The 24,469-nt window shown below is 44.8% G+C and overlaps 1 protein-coding gene across 1 annotated transcript in view; it reads right to left on the bottom strand.

The window, feature by feature from the left end:
* LOC113587411 (leucine-rich repeat transmembrane neuronal protein 4) overlaps positions 1-24,142 on the bottom strand; it is a 91,375-nt gene extending 67,233 nt beyond the window's left edge. The window contains exons 1-2 of the mRNA XM_027026065.2: positions 23,510-24,142; positions 17,898-19,450 (exon numbers count right to left, since the gene is read on the bottom strand). Coding sequence (XP_026881866.2) covers positions 17,898-19,450; positions 23,510-23,513 — 1,557 coding nt within the window. The 5' untranslated portion in view covers positions 23,514-24,142. The remainder of the gene's footprint in view (positions 1-17,897; positions 19,451-23,509) is intronic.
* Between the last annotated feature and the right edge of the window lie 327 nt (positions 24,143-24,469).

Raw genomic sequence — 24,469 nt, 5'->3', positions numbered from 1 at the left:
ACTAACTGGCATTTTTTAAAAAGTCTAATTTTTTTTAGTTCCAAAACATATGCCGTGTTAAATTTTTTTTTATTATTAAAATAAGCAAGAACTGAAAAAACACTCATTTATCACTTGTATGAGAATTGAATGGTCATTTTATTCTCCTTTTTTATCATTTTGAATTAGATTTTTTAAATGTATAATAAAAAGCTAAACCATGTACATGGAGAATGTAAATTAAAGGATTATAGTTGCCACAAATAATTGAATTATGACTTATTGATGTATATATATATATTTACCTTGTTTACATATTCATTAAATGTACATATTTGCTGAAAATTAAATATGTATTATGATTTTCTTATACTTGTAGATAAAATGGATTATTCTAAAGGGAGGAGCTAGAGGTATATAAGGACTATGCTTGGGACTATTGGGAACAGGCATGCTGAATGGTTTCAGGGAGAAATGTGACAGGGTGAGTCAAAGGGGGATTATGTCTGGTAAATGCTTTTGTACATTTTTGGTTAATATCTGACTGAATCTTCACTCTTACAGGCCTCAAGATGGTTTTATTTCACATTATGCCTTAAATTTAAATCACAATTGACTAGAAACCTCACTTCTCAATCTCTCAGTTATACACCTGTTTGATGACCTGGTAAATCATGTTCACTCTTTCACACTAACCCAGTCCTGGGGACTGATCTCAGAGTCCTCAGAGTGACGGCACCACTAAACCCTCTACAGAAACATCTTGGTCTGTTTTAGACACTGATTTAGACATTCAAATTTAGACACTCAAATTTAGCAGAGCCCAAGGGCTATGCAGATTTTAAACATCCAAAATTTAGATGATTCACACACACACACACACACACACACACACACACACACACACACACTCTCTCTCTATCTGTGTGTGTGTGTGTGTGTGTGTGTGTGTGTGTGTGTGTGTAAGTGATGCTATTTAAGTGCTAGTGCATAAATAATTAATATTAGTCTGAACTTTCATTCAGGACAAGGGAGCATTTGTTTCTTGGAGATTCCCATGTCATACTCTGCAGCACAAACTCCAGGCTGCCTGACTGTTCTGCTACAAGTATTTTTTTTAGTTTGTCTGAGCTAGCTGTGAAATTTTAGACAGACAAAAAATTTTTTGTCCTTCAGCATAAATCATAGACATTTCCCTCCAAAGCGTAAAACAGACTGACCCAGACAGCACGGCACACTCACAAGCCTCATACTTCCCCTGCTCTTTGCTCTTTTTCTGTGTGTGTTCAGTCATCGACATGCTGGCACACACTTAATTAGCTCCAGGACCTGCAGACTGGCGTGAGTAGCAAGGCTTTGCATCAATCAGTGCTGAAAACTGTCAATCAGCACCGTGTTGACGGGCACTGGCAGCTGCGAGTCCTGTGCAGGCCCATGCAGGATGAACCGCTGATAGAAGCAGAGCAGGCAGAACACCACACTGCTCCCAGGACTCCTACCAAGACTCCTACCAGGACTCCTACTATGACTCCTACTATGACTCCTACTATGACTCCTACTATGACTCCTACCAGGAGACCAAACACCCACCACATGACTCACCCCACCACCCACCACATGACTCACCCCACCACATGACTCACCCCACCACCCACCACATGACTCACCCCACCACCCACCACATGACTCACCCCACCACATGACTCACCCCACATGACTCACCCCACCACCCACCACATGACTCACCCCACCACTCACCACATCACTCATCCCAACACCCACCACATGACTCACCCCAACACCCATCACATCACTCATCCCATCACTCACCATATCACTCATCCCAACACCCACCACATCCTCCTCCTCTAATCAGTGTGTCCAACATCTGGTGGAAGTTTATCTGCACAGCATCAAACCTCTGAGCTTCCGCAGGTACACGAGTGAGGGGAAGGGGGCAGAAAGATGAAGGGAAAATTAAATTAAAGATGAAGGGGAACAGAAAAGAGGGGAGTAAGAAGAAAGGAAAGTGCTAGCAGAGAAAATCTGAGCAGTGCATTTTCTACTCTGAATATGGGGTTTCTGGCAGGTATCTGTTATTTTTACCTACGGTAAAACATGTTTTTGTTCACAAAGTTCTTTGATAGTATTTAAAAATGAATTTTCTTTACATTATAAAAAACAATTATGAAATGTATTATTATTAAAAAACTAAGGCATTGAATGCAATTTATTCCTGTTTGTTAATTCTGACACACACATCTTCTTTTATTGTCTTTCTCTCACTCCCATCCTTATCTTTTTGGACCTCTTAGCTACGCTCCTCTCTGACTTGTGTTTACTTTCACGGATCACTTCAGTTGCAAACTACACTATAAGGAAAGGAAGTGTGTTTGCGCCTTCAGCAAAGCCCGACTCTCTTGGCCTATGCAGTGCTCAGGAATACTCCGGAATTCTCCGGTGTTCTCTTGAGTGCACAGTGAAGGCTGCTGCTTTAGTCAGACATGGATGTTAATGCGGCAGGAGTTTATTTATAACTCCAGGAAGCCAGAAGGATGAGCAAAGGTAGTGGAAAGAGGTGGGGGCAGGGATACAGCTAAAGAGATTTACCAAGAGGCTCGTTAGAACAGCATCAGGTCTGCGCCTGTCAGAAATGGCTCAGAGAACACCTCCACAGCTCCCAGCGTTCCTAGCCCCCTCCTTCATGCATGGCTCGCCAACAAACGTCTACAGTCATTAAGACCACCCGATGACTCACTCGAACTTGCCAATGTGAGCCGACACATGTTCCAGCAGAAGGGACCGCCCCGGGTTCCACTGCTGTCAGACTGCTGCCATCACTGCTGTTGTTATTGTTGTTGATGTTGTTGTTGATGTTGTTGTTGTTATCATCAACACTAATATCGACATCCTCTTAACAGCTAGCAAATGCAAGCTACCATTGTTCGCTGTGGGGTCCTAGCCGATACTGTCTGCTTTTCAGGCTTGGGGCACTGGAGTATCTCCACCTCTTCCAAACATGACCTTGCTGGTTAATGGGGGTTTTCTTTCTCAGTGTCTGTCTGATCTGAGTCCCTCAGAGCAGTCACACAGGTGAGTGTAGAGAACCCTGGCCAGCTGGGACAGCCCTGAACAGATGGCTAATACAGTGGGTCAGTTTTGCTGGGTCAGTCCGGCTGGGTCAATCCTGCTGGGTAAAGTTTGCTGGGTCAGTTCTGCTGGGTCAGTCCTGCTGGGTCAGGTTTGCTGGGCCAGTCCTGCTGGGTTAGGTTTTCTGGGTGAGTCCTGCTGGGTCAGTTATGCTGGGTCAGTTCTACCTGGGTCAGTTCTACCTGGGTCTGTCCTGCTGGGTCAGTTTTGCTGCGTCAGTCCTGCTGGCTTAGAGGCTGCACATGTGCCTTGGGCTTCTGCAAGTAATCAGCTACTGTTTATCTTGGCTTAGTTGCTGAATATTTAGACCCTGATTTCTGCAAAGCTTTGCTTTGTGACAATATCCAGCACAGAAAGTGCTACATAAATAAACCTGAACTGAAATGAATGAAATTGTGTGAGGTGGGTGGGTTTCATCTATCCAAAATGAGTACTGGCATATTTTAGCACACTGCTATCCTGTGACACTAAGTCTGTGTTCAGCTACTCTCCAGCTCAGCCTGATTACCTGCTGCATCTATGACTCTCTTGTCCTTTGTGGGGTCAAGCATGTGCCAGTGTAATCCTCTCTCATGCTCCCCCAGTGTATGAACATTCCCTCTTATTTTGACTCCATTCCTCATGCTAATACAGATATACACATTTTGCATAACTGGATTAGTTACAGACTTTTGCTGGTTATACTGGACTCTTTTTTTGGTTGGCTTATGATCTGGATTCTGTTTCCAGACTTTAGTTGTCATTAAACATTGTTGCTCCATCTCTGGTCTCATTTACTGCAGTGCCCAGATCTCAAAGAGGCATCTCACACAGACATCTCAGGGACCCGTCTCTGGCACCCATCTCTGGGACCCATCTCAGGGACAAATCTCTGGCAACTGTTACAACCAGCTTGCATTTTATTGCTCATCCAGAGGGTAGTAATTACAGCAGCATAAAGACCAAACCTAGCTGTTGTTAAGCCTGCTGTGGAAAACCAACAAAGAAACTATTAATTTCAGTGACAATTCAAATTATCATTCAGATCCTCCAATATCCTTCAAATGATCAAGTTTGGACATTTTAACATTTGTAAAAATATGACCTTGAGGTAACCCGATAAAAAACTTTGGAGGAATTTATCAAATCAGCATGGCAGCTGTGGTGCTCTTCCCAGCTAAATGTGATGAAAGCATCACAAGTTAGAACACCAACAAAATCTCATGTTCTGCTGTGTAACCACAGCCATTCACATGCCAGGAGGAAGGAACTCTTGTCTCTCATGCCCTCCCGGAGACACCAAGCTCTCATGGGATTTGGCAACACTTTCCTTCTCAGAAGCCAACTTATCACGAATGATTCACCCCCAGGGCACAGAAAACAACAGGCTATTGGCACTGGCTTCCAATAGGAGGCTCCAGTTCGGAAGCACAGAGCAGGTTGCCGATTGCCTCTGCTGCAGTGAAAAAAGATCTGGCCCCATGTTTTCACTGATAAATGCAGGGCCTGAGGAAAAGAGTCAGGGCAAGGAGCTTCCCATCATAACCCAGACAGCAAGGTCTCTGTAGCAGTGCAAAACCATCCCACAGAGCAAGTCAGGAAACTCTGTTCATTCAGACTCTTTCTCTGTTCCCTGCCCATTCAGTGGATAGCAGCCACTGACAGACCCAGGAGCAGATGGGGACTGACAGAGCTCTGAGGCAGAGAACTAATTGAGGGAGACCATAGAGGGTTTCGACAGTGCAAACCGGCATGATGAGGGGAGAATCGATGTACTCATCAAATTCACCAGCCTCCCTCCCTAATCAAGGAGCTCTTGGATAATTTCCCCACCGGTGCTAATAATTTAGGAAGCTCTGCCCTTGTAATTTGAGGTCTGGACCTCCTCTCCACCTCTCCGGTGCTGTCGCAGGTCATCACGTATACGTATCGGAAGAATCGCTAAGGAAGTATTCCTCCCTGCGGGGCAGTGAAAAGAAATTGCAGACAGCTGCTCGCTGTGATATGACTCAATAAAAAAATGCGTGACTTTTCTGTCAGTGGGATGAAGCACAGAAATCGGCCGACTGGAGGCTCCCAAGCGGGAGGGTGGTACAGTCACCTTGAGCAGAGACCAAAAGCTACTGGTCCATAAATATGCAGCAGAACTAGTGGGCCTAAAAGAAGTGAGTCACCTCTGAGCAGTCAAGGTATGGGTCAAAGGTCCGGGCCCAGCTGCCACCCAACAGCAGCACAAAGGGCCCAACGGAAGTCAGCAATGACACCAGTGTAGGGCTCTTCTGGATGGGTGGAGCTGGGTGGAGCTGGGTGGGGGATGGGTGGGAGGCTGCAGGCTGTGGTTGGAATTTCAGTTTGGGAGCAAAAGGGGGCCGATGAGTGCCAGCCATGATTCATGCCGCCCTCACAGTGGATGGGCAGTTAGATGATAAGGTGCTCAGATTACTGTACCATGAGCTGTGCCAAGGTATGACACAGCAGCCCAAGCCAAGGGGCGAGACAGGGTGAGCAAATCTGTTCTGTCTTCTGTTTGGGCTAAGAGCCACACTAACGAGGACTGGGATGATTCTCTTTGAAAGCTGTTTAGGATAAACACGTTTGGATGTGGCACCATGCCTGTGTGTCAACTAGTAATGACGTTCAGTAAGCTGGTAAAATGTGTAACATCCCCTGGGAATGCAACAAGAGCAATAGTTCTGCATTTTCTCGAAAGTTCCTATTGTAAAATACAGACCTGACAAATGCTGTCAAGGTTAGAGTGGAGTTGTGAAGTTAAGAACCTTATGGATGGTAACACCTGCCAACTTCTGTGTTTATGTGTGACTGAAGTCAGGGAACTTTAGGGAAACATAAAACAAGTGGGAGGAGGACAGGTCACCCACATTTCTGCGTTGACCCTGCACGCATATGCTTTATTTATGTTTGATTAGTTGCTAAGCAATCCAGAGCTGAGGCCTTGATTAGGACAAGATGAAGATTCAGCAGGAGACATGTCAGGTGCAGATTAAATCTGAAAAACAAAAATGATGGAGGGATGGATGGATGAATGGTTCCCAAAAAAATTGAAAACAGATTGGTATGCAAACAGAGCAATGGAGAAATAGAGAAAGAAAAAAGACTGCAAAAGATGGAAAGGGAGGGAGAGGAAGAGAGAGAGAGACTCTCTCAAAAGTTTGGCCATCAACATGAATCCATGTAACCATGGCAACAGGAGCACGAAGACCTCACTAATGCTGTGAGAATTGCCAGCCGCTACCAAGGCCTTAAGTATGGACACTAATATGTGATTTCATCATTGGCCTTCTATACTGAAGGGACTTCTATTGCACCACTCTCCATCTGTATCTTCCTGACCTAATCACACTCTATTTATGCCTTAGTTATACTTGGCAAATAAGACATACAAAATGCACGTACATGCAACTCCCCTGGAATACAAAATTCAGAATTTGTATGAAAAAGGGCTATAGTTGCAACACTGCTAAGCAGATCTTTATCTACTGTGCCCATGCTTTCTTACCTGTGCCCACCTCTGTACCCCTGTCTCCACGCTGCCCCTCTGTGCCCACCCCTGTCTCCACGCTGCCCCTCTGTGTCCACCCCTGTCTCCACGTTGCCCCTGTGCCCACCCCCGTCTCCACGCTGCCCCTCTGTGCCCACCCCTGTCTCCACGCTGCCCCTCTGTGCCCACCCCTGTCTCCACGCTGCCCCTCTGTGCCCACCCCTGTCTCCACGCTGCCCCTCTGTGCCCACCCCTGTCTCCACGCTGCCCCTCTGTGCCCACCCCTGTCTCCACGCTGCCCCTCTGTGCCCACCCCTGTCTCCACGCTGCCCCTCTGTGCCCACCCTGCACACAGCTCTGCACCAGCTGACTGTTACAAGACGAAGAGAAGGGCAGTGGGCAACAGAGGAGATCTCACTAAGAGCAGCAGGCCAGCTGGGTTTGAAGGTGAGTGAGTGTTTCACCGATGAACATATTCAACACATGAATTCCAGCTCTGGGGAGATGGAATTGAAATATGAACTTTAACCTAAGAACTGCCTATTAAAACTGGTGTGCTCTAGAGTAGCTTTAGAGAACATCCACAGTGTGCAAAGTAAGAATTTTACTGAACAAAACCTACACAACAGGAGACAAAAGCACAAAATGTCAATCGATAAAAATAATAGTAAGAGGCAAAGTCCTCTTGTCCTACTCTCTTCTTTTCAAAAACGACATAAAGGATGAGGGAGAGTGAAGGAGGTGGGAGTGAAAGAGGGTAGGGGCTAGATTTAGACTTATTCTACCCAGGCAGAGTGAGCCTGCAGGGCACCAGGACTGTGGAGGCCGTGGAGAAGTGTATCCAGAAACTGGAATGCAGAATCGGGCTCCCCTGTGCTGGTGTGATCCTGACGTTAGCCCTATTCTTCAGGACACAGACCCTCCAGCAGGAACAGACTCTAGCAGGAAATGGCATTCTCACCCATCACACCTGAGAGCTAGTTTGCTTACTGGCTCATTAGAAAAGAAGCCTTAATCACCTTTTTAACCCTAATCCTAATCCTAATCCTAATCCCAAAACTAATCCCTAACCCTCCATGCAAACACGGGTCATAGATCTCAAGCATAGTCCCATGAGAAGAGTGAATAGAACACACCTCATAGAAAGCTTTATGAGTCAGTTAACAAAGGGTGAGATGGAGTAGAGAAGGTCACACAGGGACAGGGATGCGAGGAGGCAGGGGGCACTGGCGAAGGGGCCTGTAAGTGGATGATTTGATTTGGGAAAGCAGTAGGGGAGGGCGGTAAAGGGTCTGTTTATGGCCCTGCGCCACTGCTGAGGGGGCATCAACGAGCCTGACTCCTGGAAATAGGCCACATGTATAGCTCAGTGCAGAGAGAGAGAGAGAGAGAGAGAGAGAGAGAGAGAGAGAGAGAGAGGGAGAGAGAGAGGGAGAGAGAGAGGGAGAGAGAGAGGGAGAGAGAGAGGGAGAGAGAGAGGGAGGGAGAGAGAGAGGGAGAGAGAGAGGGAGGGAGAGAGAGAGACAGGTCCCACCAGCAGAACTCACAAATAAAGAGTTTTATTAAATAAATGTTTATTATTGTCATAGCTTAAAAAAAAAACAAAAAAAAACAAAAAAAACCCCTCAACTCACGCTGCACTTCGGTTTCTATGGTCTGGGGAGTCAGGTTCCCTGTTAACCCCAAGATGAGCAACTAAAGCTGAATTTGTGAATGAAACGATTGTGACTGGGCACACCACACTACTCCATTAGTGTCCGCCAGAAGATAATAACCACGTCAGATGCTGCTAAACCTACTGGGCACTATAGTACTTTTGAGAATATTACAGTTAACAAGCTCTCTATGCTAATTTTGAAGCTCCAGGGAAGGCAAGAACAGCCACAATGCAGATGAGAATCAAGCTGACACCATGTTCCCTCTTGAGGGAGGCCAGGCTGTGTTCTGTCACTGGAGGTGGTGTGCAGTCATTACCTGCACACCTATTTCACCAGACTGACACCAGCCAGGCTCTTGGGCCAAACCTGCCCAGGTCTCAACAGGCCCCGGCAACAGATGCCATACCATGGGCAATGAAATGCCACCTGAAGGATTTTTATGACTTGGAGAGACAGGCATGCATGTCCCCTGCATCCATCATATGTCATCCGCCACTTACAAGCTTACAAGCCCCTGATGAGCCTTCTGTTCTTTTAGGGAAAGAAAAGAAAATCTGTGTCCTCTCTAAATAAAAATTCCTCTGCCTGAACTGTCAGTGCAGAATCTAACCTGATTCTATGTGATTGCAATTAGGTGCAATAGCATTTACCAGCCATCAGTCTAAATGAAACATGACGTCTGATCTGTCATGGCTCAGCAGGACTCAGTAGTGTGTCAGGGTCAGCAGGACTGTGTGTCAGGGTCAGCAGGACTGTGTGTCAGGGTCAGCAGGACTCAGTAGTGTGTCAGCGTCAGCAGGACTGTGTGTCAGGGTCAGCAGGACTCAGTAGTGTATCAGGGTCAGCAGGACTGTGCAGGTGTGTCCTGGGTTTTGTGGCCGCCCCCTACAGCCCCAGCATGACTCCACCTTCCTGCTTCCACACCTTCCTCTTCCACCACCCCTCCACCCTCATCAACCACCACCACTCCACTCTCCTGCTCCACCACCCCTCCACCCTCATCAACCACCACCACTCCACTCTCCTGCTCCACCACCCCTCCACCCTCATCAACCACCACCACTCCACTCTCCTGCTCCACCACCCCTCCACCCTCATCAACCACCACCACTCCACTCTCCTGCTCCACCACCCCTCCACCCTCATCAACCACCACCACTCCACTCTCCTGCTCCACCACCCCTCCACCCTCATCAACCACCACCACTCCACTCTCCTGCTCCACCACCCCTCCACCCTCATCAACCACCACCACTCCACTCTCCTGCTCCACCACCCCTCCACGCTCCTGCTTTTCCAAGACAAAGTGTCCTCTCTCATGGAAAATGGAGGTCAGAGATGATAAAGAAAGGATAACGATGAAAGAGGAAAAAGAAGAAAGATCTGGTGAGGGCCCTGATCACCCTCAGCAAAGTGAGAAGATGACCTTGATACACAAATAGACCTCTATTAAAAAAGTAAAGAAAGAAAAAAAAGGAACGCTGGCATCCACATGGCCAGTAGCAGAGCGAGACACGTCCATCTACTGAGCCTCTTTTGTGAGAAAGCTCCATTTAAGATACATGTACAGAACCTAGACTTAATAATACCACAAATGGACAATGCTTTAGCATTATTTTAAATACATACCAGTAAACAACTTTAAATACCACACCAGTAAACAAGCAATGGGCAGCAGTCCCCACACATAAGGAGAATGTTTGCAGTGGTACTTGGTGGTGCTGGTGGTTTTAATAACCCAAAAGGTGAAAATTCAACATCTTAAGAGTAGCTCTTACCAATCCAGTGTGAAGTCTCTGTGTCATGCCCCATTTAAATAATAACTCCAATGTTTTATGTTGTTAATGGATCAAATTAGACAGTTCAGTGTGAGAGCACAGTGTTGAGCAGAGGTATCAGAGGGGTCCACCCCTCGCTGACCTCTGCTGTGGTTACTTCCTACAGATCCTGCTGGCAACACAGTGTCTCTGACACCAGAGCACCTCTGTGCCCTCCAAGCCACAGCAACACGAGATCAGGAGAGAAAGAGAGTGCTAAAGAGGTAGAGACAGGGAGACAGAGGGAATACTACTACTACTAATAAAACCTGTGGAATTATATTTTCTATTTTTAATGTGAAAATGTATTAAAGGCTTTAAAATTTTTCACACTAAAGAAGAATGTGCATGTCTCCTCCTCACATGTCATGCAGTGACCACATGTTCTGACCTCTTTGGACAGTCAGGTCTGTGTGCGTCGTTTTCTACAGCTGACTGATCTTGCTGAGTCTAGACATGGTTGGGATCTGTCTCTGCTTTGTGTCTCTGACAGGACGGAGACACTCTCTGTTTAGGGCCTGATAACACTAATTTTCTTTGAGTGTTATCAGACCTAAGAGAGGGCATAAGAGACTTGGCCAAAGAAAAAGAATGGAGAAAGAAAGAGTGAGAGGAAGAGAGAGTGAGAGAGTCCACACTAGAATGGATATAATAGAGGGGACAGAGGCTAATTAAGAGAGACTGGGTTAATTAAGCTTCCAGTCGCAAAACTCTTCTACTCCCTGTGGGTCCCAACTAACTCCTCCTCCAACCCCCACTCACAAACCACACTGACACCTCCATCCTCACAAATCATACTGATAGAACTCAGAATAACTCAGAATAACTCCACCCACCCACACCTCCATCCTTACAGAGCCCCAACCACCTCCATCCTCACACAGCTCCAACAACCTCCATCCTCATAGAGCTCCAACCACCTCCATCCTCACAGAGCTCCCACCACCTCCATCCTCACAGAGCTCCCACCACCTCCATCCTCACAGAGCTCCCACCACCTCCATCTTCATAGAGCTCCCACCACCTCCATGCTCATAAAGCTCCTACCACCTCCATGCTCACAGAGCTCCAACCACCTCCATGCTCACAGAGCTCCCACCACCTCCAACCTCACAGAGCTCCAACCACATCCTTGCTCAACCCCCTATCACCATGAGCAGCCCTCAGAGCCCCTCTGCTCTTTGTTTCTAGTGAAGGCTTAGAGCTTCACTGCAGGGAAACAAAAAGGTAATGAGGGTAGAATAACAACCAGAAGGGCTTCTGAAAGTTCAAACAGTCATTACGAACAGAATCATTACGCCTCTTCCTCCAGAGAAAATGTTTGCTGTGTGGATCACAGAGGTATATTAGATTGAGTTGATGAGTTATTTTATGAGCTGGTAATAGATTTGTGTGATGTTTACCATTGTTGTACAATTTCAGAACTGTAGTGTTTCTTTTGGTGTTTCTAGGAGGGAGCGCTCAAATGAACTGAAGGTCAAGAACAAATTAGCAACATATTTACCGGTGCAGGCAGTCAGCTTGGGCTTCTGAGAACACGTGGTGCTCACTCACTCACACACACACACACACACACACACACAGGATCCCAAGCAGGACAAGATGCTTTGCATCTAAACTTCACTGGTGTGACAGTAGAGATCATCTAAACCTCACAGGTGAGACAGTGAAGATCATCTAAACCTCACAGATGAGACAGGAGAGATCATCTAAACCTCACAGATGAGACAGCAGCGATCATCTGATCCACACACACGTCATCCATACTATAGATCTGATCCATACAGATCTGATCAACATACTGTAAATCTGATCCACACTGTAGATCTATTCCACACTGCAGAGCTGTCCTACACACTACAGACCTGATCAATACTGCAGATCTGAGCCACACACTGCAGATCTGATCTACACACTGCAGATATTATCCATACTGCAGATCTGATCCACACACTGCAGATCTGATCCATAATGCAGATCTGATCCACATTGTAGATCTGATCCATACTGTAGATCTGATCCACACTGCTGTCCCACATGGGCTCATTTCCATTCACAGCCTCACTGTGGCATTTCAGGGTTTCAGATCCTCTGGGAATATTCATGAAGACAATAGATGCACAAAGAAAAGCATTTAAAAGTGTTTAGAACAGCCCCAACTGTTTAGATCAGCCCCCGTTGTGATGGTATGAACTACACTGACCTCAGAGTTCATCAGGGCACATGGAAGGAAACAATCACTGATAACGCAAGAGTGTGTGCATGTGTGTGTGTGTGTGTGTGCGTGTGTGAGGTAAAAGGAAGTGATGTCAGCCTTTTGTATGCTTTCCGGCCTGCGGTAAGTCACCCTAAGGAGGGACGCTGCCGAGCTTCACACGGGTCTCCAGACGCAACTTTATGATCGTCTTAATAAATCAGAAAGTGCAGTGCAGACATTAAAGTGTGTGACTGCCACTAAATCAGAGGCACACGTCTCTTGGGAATGGACTTGCACAATCTCACAACCAGCCCTATACAAACATACGTGTTCTCAGATCTCCATAAACATATGTTTTCAAATCTCCACAAACATATGTGTTCTCAGCTCTTCACGTGTTCTCAGATCTCCACAAACATATGTGTTCTCATCTCTTCACGTGTTCTCAGCTCTCCACAAACATACGTTATAAACTCTCTCTGTTTGCCAGTTGCTGTAATGCATTCTCTCCGTCTTCTTCAATTCAGACCTCCATAATAAGAACCAGCTTTAATATTTCAGTAATTAAATGTAAGATGAATGAGGGTGAGTCTGCTATGAACATGGCCCTCTCTGCACAAAGATCCATAAGATATTTGTTTTTTTCTCATCTCAGGGGAACAGGGAACCCATATAACAAACTCCACAGTGTTGAGGTAACACCTAAAGTGTTGTATTAACTGGCACAGAGTTTGTTTGTGTCCAACTGGTCACTAAACAATGAAGGTATTAAGTTGTCACCACATTTTACTGTGTATCTTGTCATTTCTGAGTTCTTTCATTGTGCAAAAAGAATTGATAGAGTGATGTAATGATCTTCCAAAATTATCCTCAACTGCTAAACTGTTTTGCAGTCAGTGCAACAGAGATGGCCTTTAATCTCGCCTCTGTGTTCACCTCGTGTTAACCTTAACTCTTAATCTCGTCTCTGTGTTTACCTCATGTGTTAACCCTAACCTTAATCTCGTCTCTGTGATTTCCTCATATCCTCAGTCCCAGACACATTTTAATCTTCAACGCTCACTTTTTCTTGCTGAGAGGATTAGTCCATTTTCATTATTTATTGGGGTCAGAGCTACAGAAACACCAATTTGTTAACTAAACGTTGGTGAGTCTAATGGTTATTAATGTCATTCTGAGTCGTATTCTGTTAAAATGAAATGTGTTTTTATTTATTATTTTTTAAATAAAGCAATTAGAGAAATTCAAAATATGCATGCATCAAGGACCACAGGGTTAAGCTCTTAAAACAAATGTAGCATCACTACAGCATACAGCAGGCTGGAAGAGTCCTGCCCCGGGCCAAACTGTTCAGAACACGCAAAAATTAATACTGAGTGATCCTGAGAAATACCTTCAAAAACACTTCAGTCTTAATTCAATGTCTACATACAATAACGCATTAACCACTATAAAAAAAAACAAACAAACAAAAAAAAATCTCATGCAGTAAGTGTACAAAATTACTGTACGAGTGTAAGGGTCTGAGTGTGTGTATTACATTACTATAGGTGTGTGGGTCTGAGTGTGTGTATTTCATTACTGTATGTGTGTGTGTGTGTGTGTGTGTGTGTGTGTGTGTGTGTGTTTTGTTGACAAAAGATCACTTGAAAATGTATTACGTGAACAAATGCACCTACCAACCAAATCTAAAAGAAAAAGGCCTCATATTTTGTTTACTTTTTGAATTTGTGTTTGTTCCATCTGCAGTGGTCGCGTGGAGACTGTCTGGATTTAAACCTCAGTGAGATTCTACATGTTAGAACATATCTTAAATATCAAACTACTGAACCCTGGTCACAGGGATAATACATGTTTGGAGCAGTGAATCCTAAGTGTGGCCATTGTTACTTCAGTCACTGACGTCCCCTTTGAGACAGTCCTACGCAAACACGTCGTATTCAGGCTTTACCCTTTACAAGGGATGTTGAAATACGTGTCAGTTTTACCAAGATGATCACTTGAAATGGAAGCTCTCTCACCCTCTCTCTCTCTTTCTCTCTCTCTCTCTCTCTTTCCCTAAACACTCTTTATCCCCAGTTTCTTGTCACTCATGTTTAGCCGCTGGAGGTACTAAGGCATCAGAAAAGTGTGGGTCTCTGAGACCAAAGCAATCTGAACCGTATGTTTGAATCTAGCTGCTTGGTGTGATGTGAAAAAGCTCGTAAGTCTGCCGTGCGTGGCGAACACCAAACTGCAGGCGAGGGAGCAGAAGTAATCAATCACAGCTGCCAGGACTGAGCACCTAACCCTCCCTGCTCTGGAGCAACTAGCATTCCACTCCTGCCTGGGATAAAGAAGACGGCTTATAATTACACACAACCAGAAATGTTACCAAAACACAGAGGGCTCTATGAAGTAAGAGACTAAATGTAATGGCAGGTTTTGTTTATCCCACTGCCATCTTTAAAGGGACAGCTCAGCAGACAGAACAGATACACATAAAATAGAAGATAAAATGGCTAACAGAGAATTGCAGATAAAATGGCTAACAGAGAACTGCAGATAAAATGGCTAACAGAGAACTGCAGATAAAATGGCTAACAGAGACCAGAAACGCGGCTAACATAAAAACAGAAGCTAATCTGACTAACATAGAAGCTAAAATGGCTAACAGAGAACAGAAGCTCAGGGGCATATACACAACACCTTTTCATACTCTCCAGTTTTTCTTTCCACTGTTGTCTGCAACTCATAGCATGCTACACCAGTTTGTGCAATGCACTCCACATTTTTAAACTATATAATTATGTTGAAAAACTGTCATGAAACTGGAGAAACGCCACCTCTGAACAATCAAGACTGAGGATACCTTGTTATACTCATCCAATGTGAAGTAAAAGTGTACTGTTTTAAAACACACCGAGCTGTTCACCACTCAAACTACAGATGACCAGCGTCTGAAAGTGAAGGAGTCTATGTTCAATTAGCTTCCAAAGCTTCACACATCGTCTTCCTCTGTTTGCCTTTGTCTCTTCTAATTTTTCACCTGTGCACTAGTGTTCACCTTCCTGGCCCCTCCCCTAACAAAGTGAGTTGTTCTTTAGTTTTTTTTTCCTTTGCTTGTTTGTTTTGTGTGTTTTTTTTTGTGTTGTTTGTTTGTTTGTTGAGTGTGTGAATGCTCCTTAAGCAGCTAACAGAGATCTGAATCTAATGATGACGCTATATTCAATATGCTATATGTTATATGCTATATCTTATATATGCCATGTTATATGACATATTCTACATTATATGCTGTACTCTATATGTTATATTCTATATATTATATACTATATGCTATATTATATGCTATATTCCATATCCTATATTCTGTATTTTATATTTTCTAAGCTATATTTTGTCTTATTATGTGTGCAAACTGGAAACGATGGCTTTCATTAACTGTCAGCAAGATTAACACTGTCGTTTTGAAGCATCACCTTAACAAGCACATGTACAAACTCCTGAAAAAACAAAGAAACACAGATCCTTTAACTCCCACTGCAATATCCAGCCAGGACTTTGAAATATGTCAAACAAATTCAACACCACAACAGCTAACAAGTCAACACACAATATTTTATTCTTTGGTGTTGCTCATTTAATGATCTGAATCAGTGACAAGTATTACCTCTGTTGGCCTTAGACCTCAGAGGTCAGTAGGCTGTGGGGGAGAGACTCCTCCCATTCCACTGCCAGGCTGCTGTTCTGTTCGCCTCTGTACAACCTGCATCCATGACCGTCTTCTACTGTCTGCCAGCTCCTGCCACCCAACTGCTTACCTGTCTATCATCACCTGCTTACTTGTCTATCATTACGTCTATCAGTCTGTGAGCCTGCATCCCTGCCGCTTACATTTAACTCTTGGCCCAAGTGTCTGGGTCTGCCAAGGGTACCGGCCACAGCTAATAGTGCCAGGCCATTCCCAGGGTTAAGCAGAGTGAGCTAACCACAAAAAAATAATCACACACACACACACACACACACACACACACACACACACACAGCAACAACAATACCAAACACTCCTCTCCACCAATAAAAAGGGTAAGATAAAAACATTGGATCAGAGTGTGAGATGGCTTTAATACTCACAGAAGCCTGCAGGAAACAGCCTGGTCTTTTGTCTGGAGCAGACCTTCTCCTCAGAGGGGCTTGAACCCTCTCATTAAACACAGAGCACATGGGCGGGAAAACCACACCACACCATACTGGAGCATGTAGATCACAGGGTTCACAGGAGGACAAAGGCTGTGTTTTAAGAACCTCTTCCATGTCTACTTGTCAAACAAAATAACTACCCAATAATAGATTTGTTAGTAGTTCTCTAGTAGATCACTTATATGATTTTAGTTTTGCTTAAGTTAAAATGTTTACACCACAGCTACACAACCTCACTCTCATGATGATCTCCCACTGTGCTGATGGATTAATCAGTAAACACAACTATACAGGTCTAACAGCCATGATTCCTCATTAACATTAACTTATTAACTTATTAACATTAACTCCTGTCACTAACGCACAACAGCAGGAGGTCTTCTGAGGCTTCTGCCAGTAGAACTTCACCCAAAGACACTAGAGTAAAAAACAGTGACCGAGAGCCAGTAGAGTCTATTCCTGCAGAGTCCAGTCCAGCAAGCTAAAGTCTATTTTACAGTTCCTGCTTATTTGTCAGACCACGGAAAAGTGTAGTGATGGAATGTCTGTATTCACTCTTCAGTCCCAAACTCTGCTTCCAAATTTCTCCCCAAAGCTCTTCCTTCCAAAGACAAATGGGCTTAGTGCTTAACCCCTAGCCCTTCCCACTATATGATGGAGAAAGAACTGACAGTGAGGGCAAACTGCCTCCATAAAGAGAAATTTTTAGGTATTGAATAGAGAGCCCAGAACAAACACCAGAACATCACTGTAGTGAGAGCTATCCTGATGTGAACACACTTCAGTGACTTTGTATTGGAGGTGTTCTTAAAATAATTAACTTACATCAATTTTAATGCATTTAGTGAATTTCAGTGAAATATCATTTGTATAGTTTTGTATAAAAACTACAAACTACAAAACAATATGTTGGGGCAAACTCCAAAATCTCATCTCCAAAAACTCCAAAATCTCCATTGTATCTCCAATACATCAGACCCTCCTGGTATCAGCCTACACTATGTATTGAAAGTGTGCTGGCAGGAAAAATGAATACATCTGGAGTTTTTCAAGCCCTCTCAGGATGTGTTATTTTCACAACAGCATTTCTGGGGTTAACTCATCCAAGAAAGCATACAAGAAAACAAATCATATTTGTTCATGTGACAGCACATTTCTTGCCAATATAGCACCCTTTTTCAAAATTGAAGTTGAAAAAAAACCATTGCTTTAAAATATTGAAATCAAACGTACACAATTTGACATAGGTCATAAAAGCACAGTCTGAGCCAAATAAACTTAGAAGTGTTTCATATCCCACACATACTACAAATATTTCTGCAGGACAAACAAAAAACAGACCACGACACAAACACAGCACAACTTACACTGACTTGTTGTTTATTTTGTCAAACAGCGAAAATGTTTTTTGCTAGAAAAGCAGCAGGTAGCCATACCTCACATTCTCTAGAGCCAGAGATGGTGTAGGTGCAAGGTCCCGACCCATTCACCAGAACATCTGTGCCCTCCGAGCTTGAAGGCTTGTAGTCCACGTAGTACTCCTGCAAAGGGGTGCTGAGCGTGCGTTCAGTCTCCCTGGACTTTTTCCGACGTTTGCGGGCAGTGGATGAATTTTCCTGCAGCTGTTTGACACTGCTCGGGTAGCGCTTCCATGACACATATATCACCAGCAAGATCATTGTAACTGACAAAAACAGGGCCACACTCCCTGCAACTATCTTGTGGAAGGACACTGGCTCCAGGTCAGGTGGAGAGGCATCTGACTGAGGAGGTCTTGATGGTGTGGGGTGCTGTAAAGATATGCCCCTTCTGCTACCCCCAGATTGAAGTGTGGGGGTAATGGGATTGTGACCATTCAAACCAGGGGTCCCAGAAAGTGTAGACAGAGCACTAACAACTGAGGGTGTTACAGGTGCCATCTTGCACACTCCGCTGGCTTCCACTGCATCCATAACCTTCTCCCCCTGAACCTCCTTGGGCGAGGCACAGATCATGGGAGTCTCCTTGTTTCCATAGAAATTCATGAGCCAGGACACTAGGGGGCAGATGGCAGGCCCACAGTCCCACATGTTTCCGGCTAGGCTGATTGTGGTCAATGATGTCCAGGCTGACACGGCGTCCTGAGATACGTTCACCAGTTTGTTGGAGTCCAGGTTGAGTCTCTGCAGGTTTGGCATGCACTGGTACACCTCAGACTCAACCTCCTGGAGATCGTTCCCTGAAAGGTCCAACTGCTGCAGGGAGGTCCAGGTCCATGTGAGGCCCTCATTCATGGTCCGAATTCGGTTCCACTGCAAGTAGAGGGCACGGAGGTTGTATAGCCGAGGGAAGTTGGAGAAGTTGATCTTGGAGAACTGGTTATGCTCAAGATGCAACTCAGTGAGCTTCAGGAGGCCTGACATAGCATTGCGTGTAATACTGCGCAGTCGGTTATAACCAAGGTCCAGGAACTCTAGATTGCGGCAGTCCTGGAACAGGCGAGATGGGAGGTTCTTCAGAGAGTTGGAGCGAATGTGTACACTGATGAGCTTGCGTAGGCCCTGGAACTGGCCGGGCTGCAATGCCTGCAGCTTGTTGTAGGACAGATCCAGGTTCCTTAGATTTGGCACCAGATGGAAGGTGGTGTTGTGCAGGACGGTAATCTTGTTGGAGCTCAAAATCAACTCCTTCAGCCTCCGTATTCCTTGAAAGGCGCGAGCATCCACATTAGCAATGTAGTTGTGGTCTAGATATAGCCAAATGAGCTGGTTGAGACCCACGAACTGGCCGGGCCGTAGGCTGGCGAGACTGTTGTAGCGCAGGGACAGGCCCTGACAGCCGCCCGAGAGGTTTTTTGGTACGTCACGGAATGCACTGGACTCGCAGTAAACGATCTTACCATCGCAACGGCAGCTCCGAGGACACGGGCGCTCGCCGTTACAGAAACATGCGGCCAGCCAAGCCTGCACCAGCAGAGGAACCACAAACCATCGCAGATGCATGGCAGACCCTGGAGTGACAGAACAGGAAACAGGGGACATTAAGAGTTCATCGTCTTGCAGAATACAAGTTTTCTTCTTGTAGAACACAAGTACCTTTGTTAATTTCAAAGCTGTGATGAGCCAACGACGTGAAGCTACAACTCGGCCTAGTTTGAAGCATCATGTTCAGTGTCTACAATAACAAAGCTGATTGCTTGAATCAGTCCTGTTATGGACTGTTGTATTAGTTTTGTTTGCAGCCCTGGCAGTGTCAAGCCCGCTATCAGAGCACGTGGGTCATAGAGACATGGCTGGACATGTGTCCGCTGCAACAGACTGTCCTACGAGACACACTGGAGCCATCCTATTACACCACTGTCACTATCTAAATGACTCTCAGCCAACCAAATCAATTACATTTGTCTGGGCCTTCTGTGCCAGTCTCTCTGGATTGATGTTATACACAAAAAAGGCCCATTCTCATATGAGGTAAGACATGAAATGAGCAAGGAAAATGTGATTAAAGGCTGGCTTTCAGGTTCAAAGGTTGGGGCAAGGTAGATGTATTTTTTTGCATGTAGTCTAATTCTTACAGTGCTGTGCTTAGATGGGAGTGCAGTTTTATAATCAGTATTAGAGATTTATACAGACATATGAAGGTCTAAGATGCTATTGGTTCTGGTAAATTGAATTATATGAAAGTAGGGCATTATTAATCAGGAATATCCATTAATCCAGAGCCTCAGACATTGTCTGTCCATTATATGAAATAATAGATAATGTGGATAGAACCAAATGGATGATGTGTCATAGAATGGACAGCACAGCCCAGTGTCACTGCAGCATTTCAGCACACAGCTGATAAATCATCACACACCAGTACATGACCTGCACACACCAGTACATGACCTGCACACATGACCTACACACATGACCTACACACATGACCTACACACTCCAGTACATGACCTACACACATGACCTACACACTCCAGTACATGACCTACACACATGACCTACACACATGACCTACACACATGACCTACACACATGACCTACACACACTCCAGTACATGACCTACACACATGACCTACACACACTCCAGTACATGACCTACACACATGACCTACACACACTCCAGTACATGACCTACACACATGACCTACACACACTCCAGTACATGACCTACACACATGACCTACACACACTCCAGTACATGACCTACACACATGACCTACACACACCCCAGTACATGACCTACACACATGACCTACACACACCAACTCATCTACATTTACATTTCCAGCATTTAGCAGATGGTCTTATCCAGAGTGAAAAGTGCTTTGCCATTTAATCATAGAATACATCCTAGCCAGTACAGTAGGTTAGAGTCCAAGATTGTCTTGGTACGGCCCTCCCCCCTCAAATGTCTCTGTGTATGTGTGTGTGTGTGTGTGTGTATATGTGTCTGTATTGCCACACCCTCTCGTGTTCACCTGATCCTTGTTGTGTATAACTGTCATGCGTGTATATAAGTCGTGTCCTATTGCTGAGGTGGTCAGTGTTTAACCCAAGTAGTGTGTATGTGTGTGTTGAGCTGTGAATGTTATATGTAAATTAAAACGTATGTTTTTGTTCAACGTACTTTGTCCTTGCATCCTGTTTAACCCTCCAAAGTTGCAAAGATACCAATGATTTAGAATACTGTAGAAATACAGGGATCACTGCTGATGCCTAGAAATGTAAAATATATAAGGTCTATCTTAGACAATGATAAGTGTAATAAACAATACTCTAGTACTACAGTTTGTTAGTCAACATCAGTGTAATAAACAAAACCCTACAATAAGTACTAGAGTTTCAGTTAGTCAACATAGGAGCAGGGTCAGTGGTAATTTAAATATTTCATGACTAGATGGGTATTCAGTCTGCGTCTGAAGACTGCAAGGGACTCTTCTGTCCAGACAGCAAGCGGAAGTTCATTCCAACATCTAAGAGCCAGGACAGAGAACAGTCTCCATGCTTGTCTTCCATGAGACTTGAAGCTGGTACACACACCAGCACATGACCTACACACACCAATACCTGACACACACACACACACACACACACACACACACGAATGAACTACACATGACCTACAAACACACACGACCTGCACATATCAGCATATTACCTACACACACACACACACACACACACACACACACACACACACACACACACACACGATTTTCTTGCTATTCACTGACATAATGTTCATGACACATTAGTCATTAAGAATGTTTCTGAGTGTAAACGTTCTAATCTGCAACATGCTTACAATTTCTGTATCTAATACTTGTAGTGGCCTTTTCTTCGTCTTAACGATACATCTGTGACAGTAATTATTGTAACGCTTTGAGGAGCAGGGCCCAGCTATCTTAACCGTAACCCTATCTCAGGGTCTCAAAGATCATCATTACTGAACAGAGCATCCGATACATCTGTACACACACACACACACACACACACACACACACACACACACACACACACACACGCGTGCGCTTGCGTGCGTGCGTGATTTTATATACACAAACAAGATTCCTGGAAATTATAAGCTTTGTTTTTTGGTTTTTTTTGTTTTTTAATTAAATGCTTAAAATCTGCAGGAATGATTCAGCTGTGGTAATGAATGACAAATGTTGATTTTTCTTCACATTGCTCATCTTCAAAAAGCCAACGACGTTTCAAAACACTGTCGCTGGTGGTGATGATTTCGTGCAACGAAGTTGTTAAAACCACCACACAGAAAGGGACGTTACTCTTTTGCCCAGTTTGTCAATCGGTGTTAGGTTGAAAAATTGCCTGTCACGTGCCGCAGTCCCGTGCCCTTGGCCGTATTACCGCTACTCCTAACGAAGGAATAATCAGTGGGTCGCATCCGTCTCGTGCGTTAGTAGCCAGTGCAGCGAGAAGGGTTGCACTGAATTGTTGTGCGTGATAAAATAATAGATATAGTAGAGGGAAAAACAGCAACGTAACCAGTGTATCTGATTAAGAAACATATTACTAAAAAAATAACTTATTGCTGCGAAACGTTTGTGCAAATAAATAAACAAGTGGCTCGGTGTTAAGCATCTCTATTAAAGCGTCAGATTCCCTGACATCTTCTTCAGTGCGAGAGCGTTGGGGGCCTGTGAATTTTGCACACCGGTGCAGAGCGGCGTCTTACTCCCCTGTTGCACTGCACCTTCTCATGATATGAAAAACACTGTTGATTGCGCGTTTATACTGAAATACGAACTGTATAGAGAAGGGACGAAGCTCGCGGACATGGTCAAACGCTGAATATAAACAAATTATGGCTAGTATGTAATAAAATGTCTCGGGCAAATGTTACATTTAAAGCTCTCGACATATCTATCAAAAGCGCGTCCTCTTTATCCGACACCCATCCACCCACCTAACCACGCGCGCGCGCGCACACACACACACACACACACACACACACACACTTACAGATTCCACAGTGTGTTACAAAGAGAAAAAAACAAAGTCTGCATAGCTGTAGCAGAAGAAAATGCAGTTACGGAAGCAGCTCTAAACTGGCTTAATGAACAGCTGCGCGGTGCAAAGTTGACTGGCTTCCAAAATGGTGTTCGATTAGCACACGAGTGTCAAACGATGATCTAGCGCGCTCAGCTGAAACCAGCCTAAAGATGAAGAAGTGTGCAGGTGCGTGTAGCTCGTGAGTTCTGCTAAAATGCTAGTTTTAACAAATAAGTAGGATTCACAGGGTTGAGTCAAAAACTTGCGCGATGTTCAGGTATATATGCACACGGAAACGGCACTCGGGAAACAACGAGGTGACGAGGAAACGCAAAACAGAATCGAATTGCCAAAACTAATTCTGTTTGGCGGTTTGTTAAAACCAACAATTTCTACTGTTTGATCCCACACATCCTATAGGAACGGACCGCTAACCCTAGAGGAAATTCCTCTGTGATCAGACAGAAACAGGACTATTGCCTTTTTATATCGACAAAACATGCAACTCAGTCTTGTGGTCCATTAGTGTCAGAGGGAACATTTCCAAACTTACTCATCACTGTCGCCTCTTCGCACGTTTAGAGCCGTCTGCTGTCCGACGTCCGAATCCGCATGGCACGAGTCTTCCAAGACGGTTCGGTTCTAGTCGGCGAGGCGAAGCAGTTCCGCGCAGCCGCTGATCTCACAGGGCACCTGCCTGACTGTAGACCTCCAGCGCCAAAGCTTCCCGATATCCGTCAGTTCCCCCAGTTTGACCATGCAGCATGTCGTACCTTCTCTGACAAACTTAAACATAGCGAGTCCTCGTAAACATTCGCGCGAAAAATACAATTTATCCGAGATTTTGAAGCTCAAATAACGAAAAACGCCAGGGAGCACAACTGTCCCTCATGACAGGTTTTTTCTGATAACTCATCCGGAAAACTCAAACAGATCCAAGCAAACGTTCTTGTCTCGATCTGAGTAATTACTGGGGCATATTGCGCAAACAGCGTCTCTCCTGAGAGGATGCGACTATGCACAAATCCTAAATTCTCTGCGTCGGCTTGAAATTCTGTCGTTTTACAATCCACTCCAAAAAAGGCAAGTAAAACCACTTTTGAGTATTAGAGCAAAGAATCTCCGTATCCAGGGTGATTGAGTCCATTCTCAGTCTTCGTGAAAGCATGCCTGGAGCTGTAGTCGGACTGGGTACCGTTACGGCCGCCTGTCGCGCGGTAACTTTGTTAGACAGAATCCGAATGCCCTCTTCTGGCGAAGCGTTCTGCACCAGAGAACCCCCCCCTCACACACACACACACACACACATAAGAGATCCGAGCTGAATTGGGAAGGCGATTCATGGAGTGACACACACGCACACAAAGGTAAACAAGCACACATGCAAAGAGAGAGCGTCCGATCCATGTGCGTTCAAGGCGTTTCAAAGGAATTCTTAAACAGTCTTTAAAATGTATAAGCTAATTGTAGATGTAAATGTATTAACCTCACTTGCTCATTTCTAGGTTTGACA

Source organism: Electrophorus electricus, chromosome 17, assembly GCF_013358815.1.
Source record: "Electrophorus electricus isolate fEleEle1 chromosome 17, fEleEle1.pri, whole genome shotgun sequence".
NCBI classification, from domain to species: Eukaryota; Metazoa; Chordata; class Actinopteri; order Gymnotiformes; family Gymnotidae; genus Electrophorus; species Electrophorus electricus.
The sequence above is the reverse complement of the archived record's forward strand: the minus strand, read 5'-3'. Positions and strand labels throughout refer to the sequence as shown.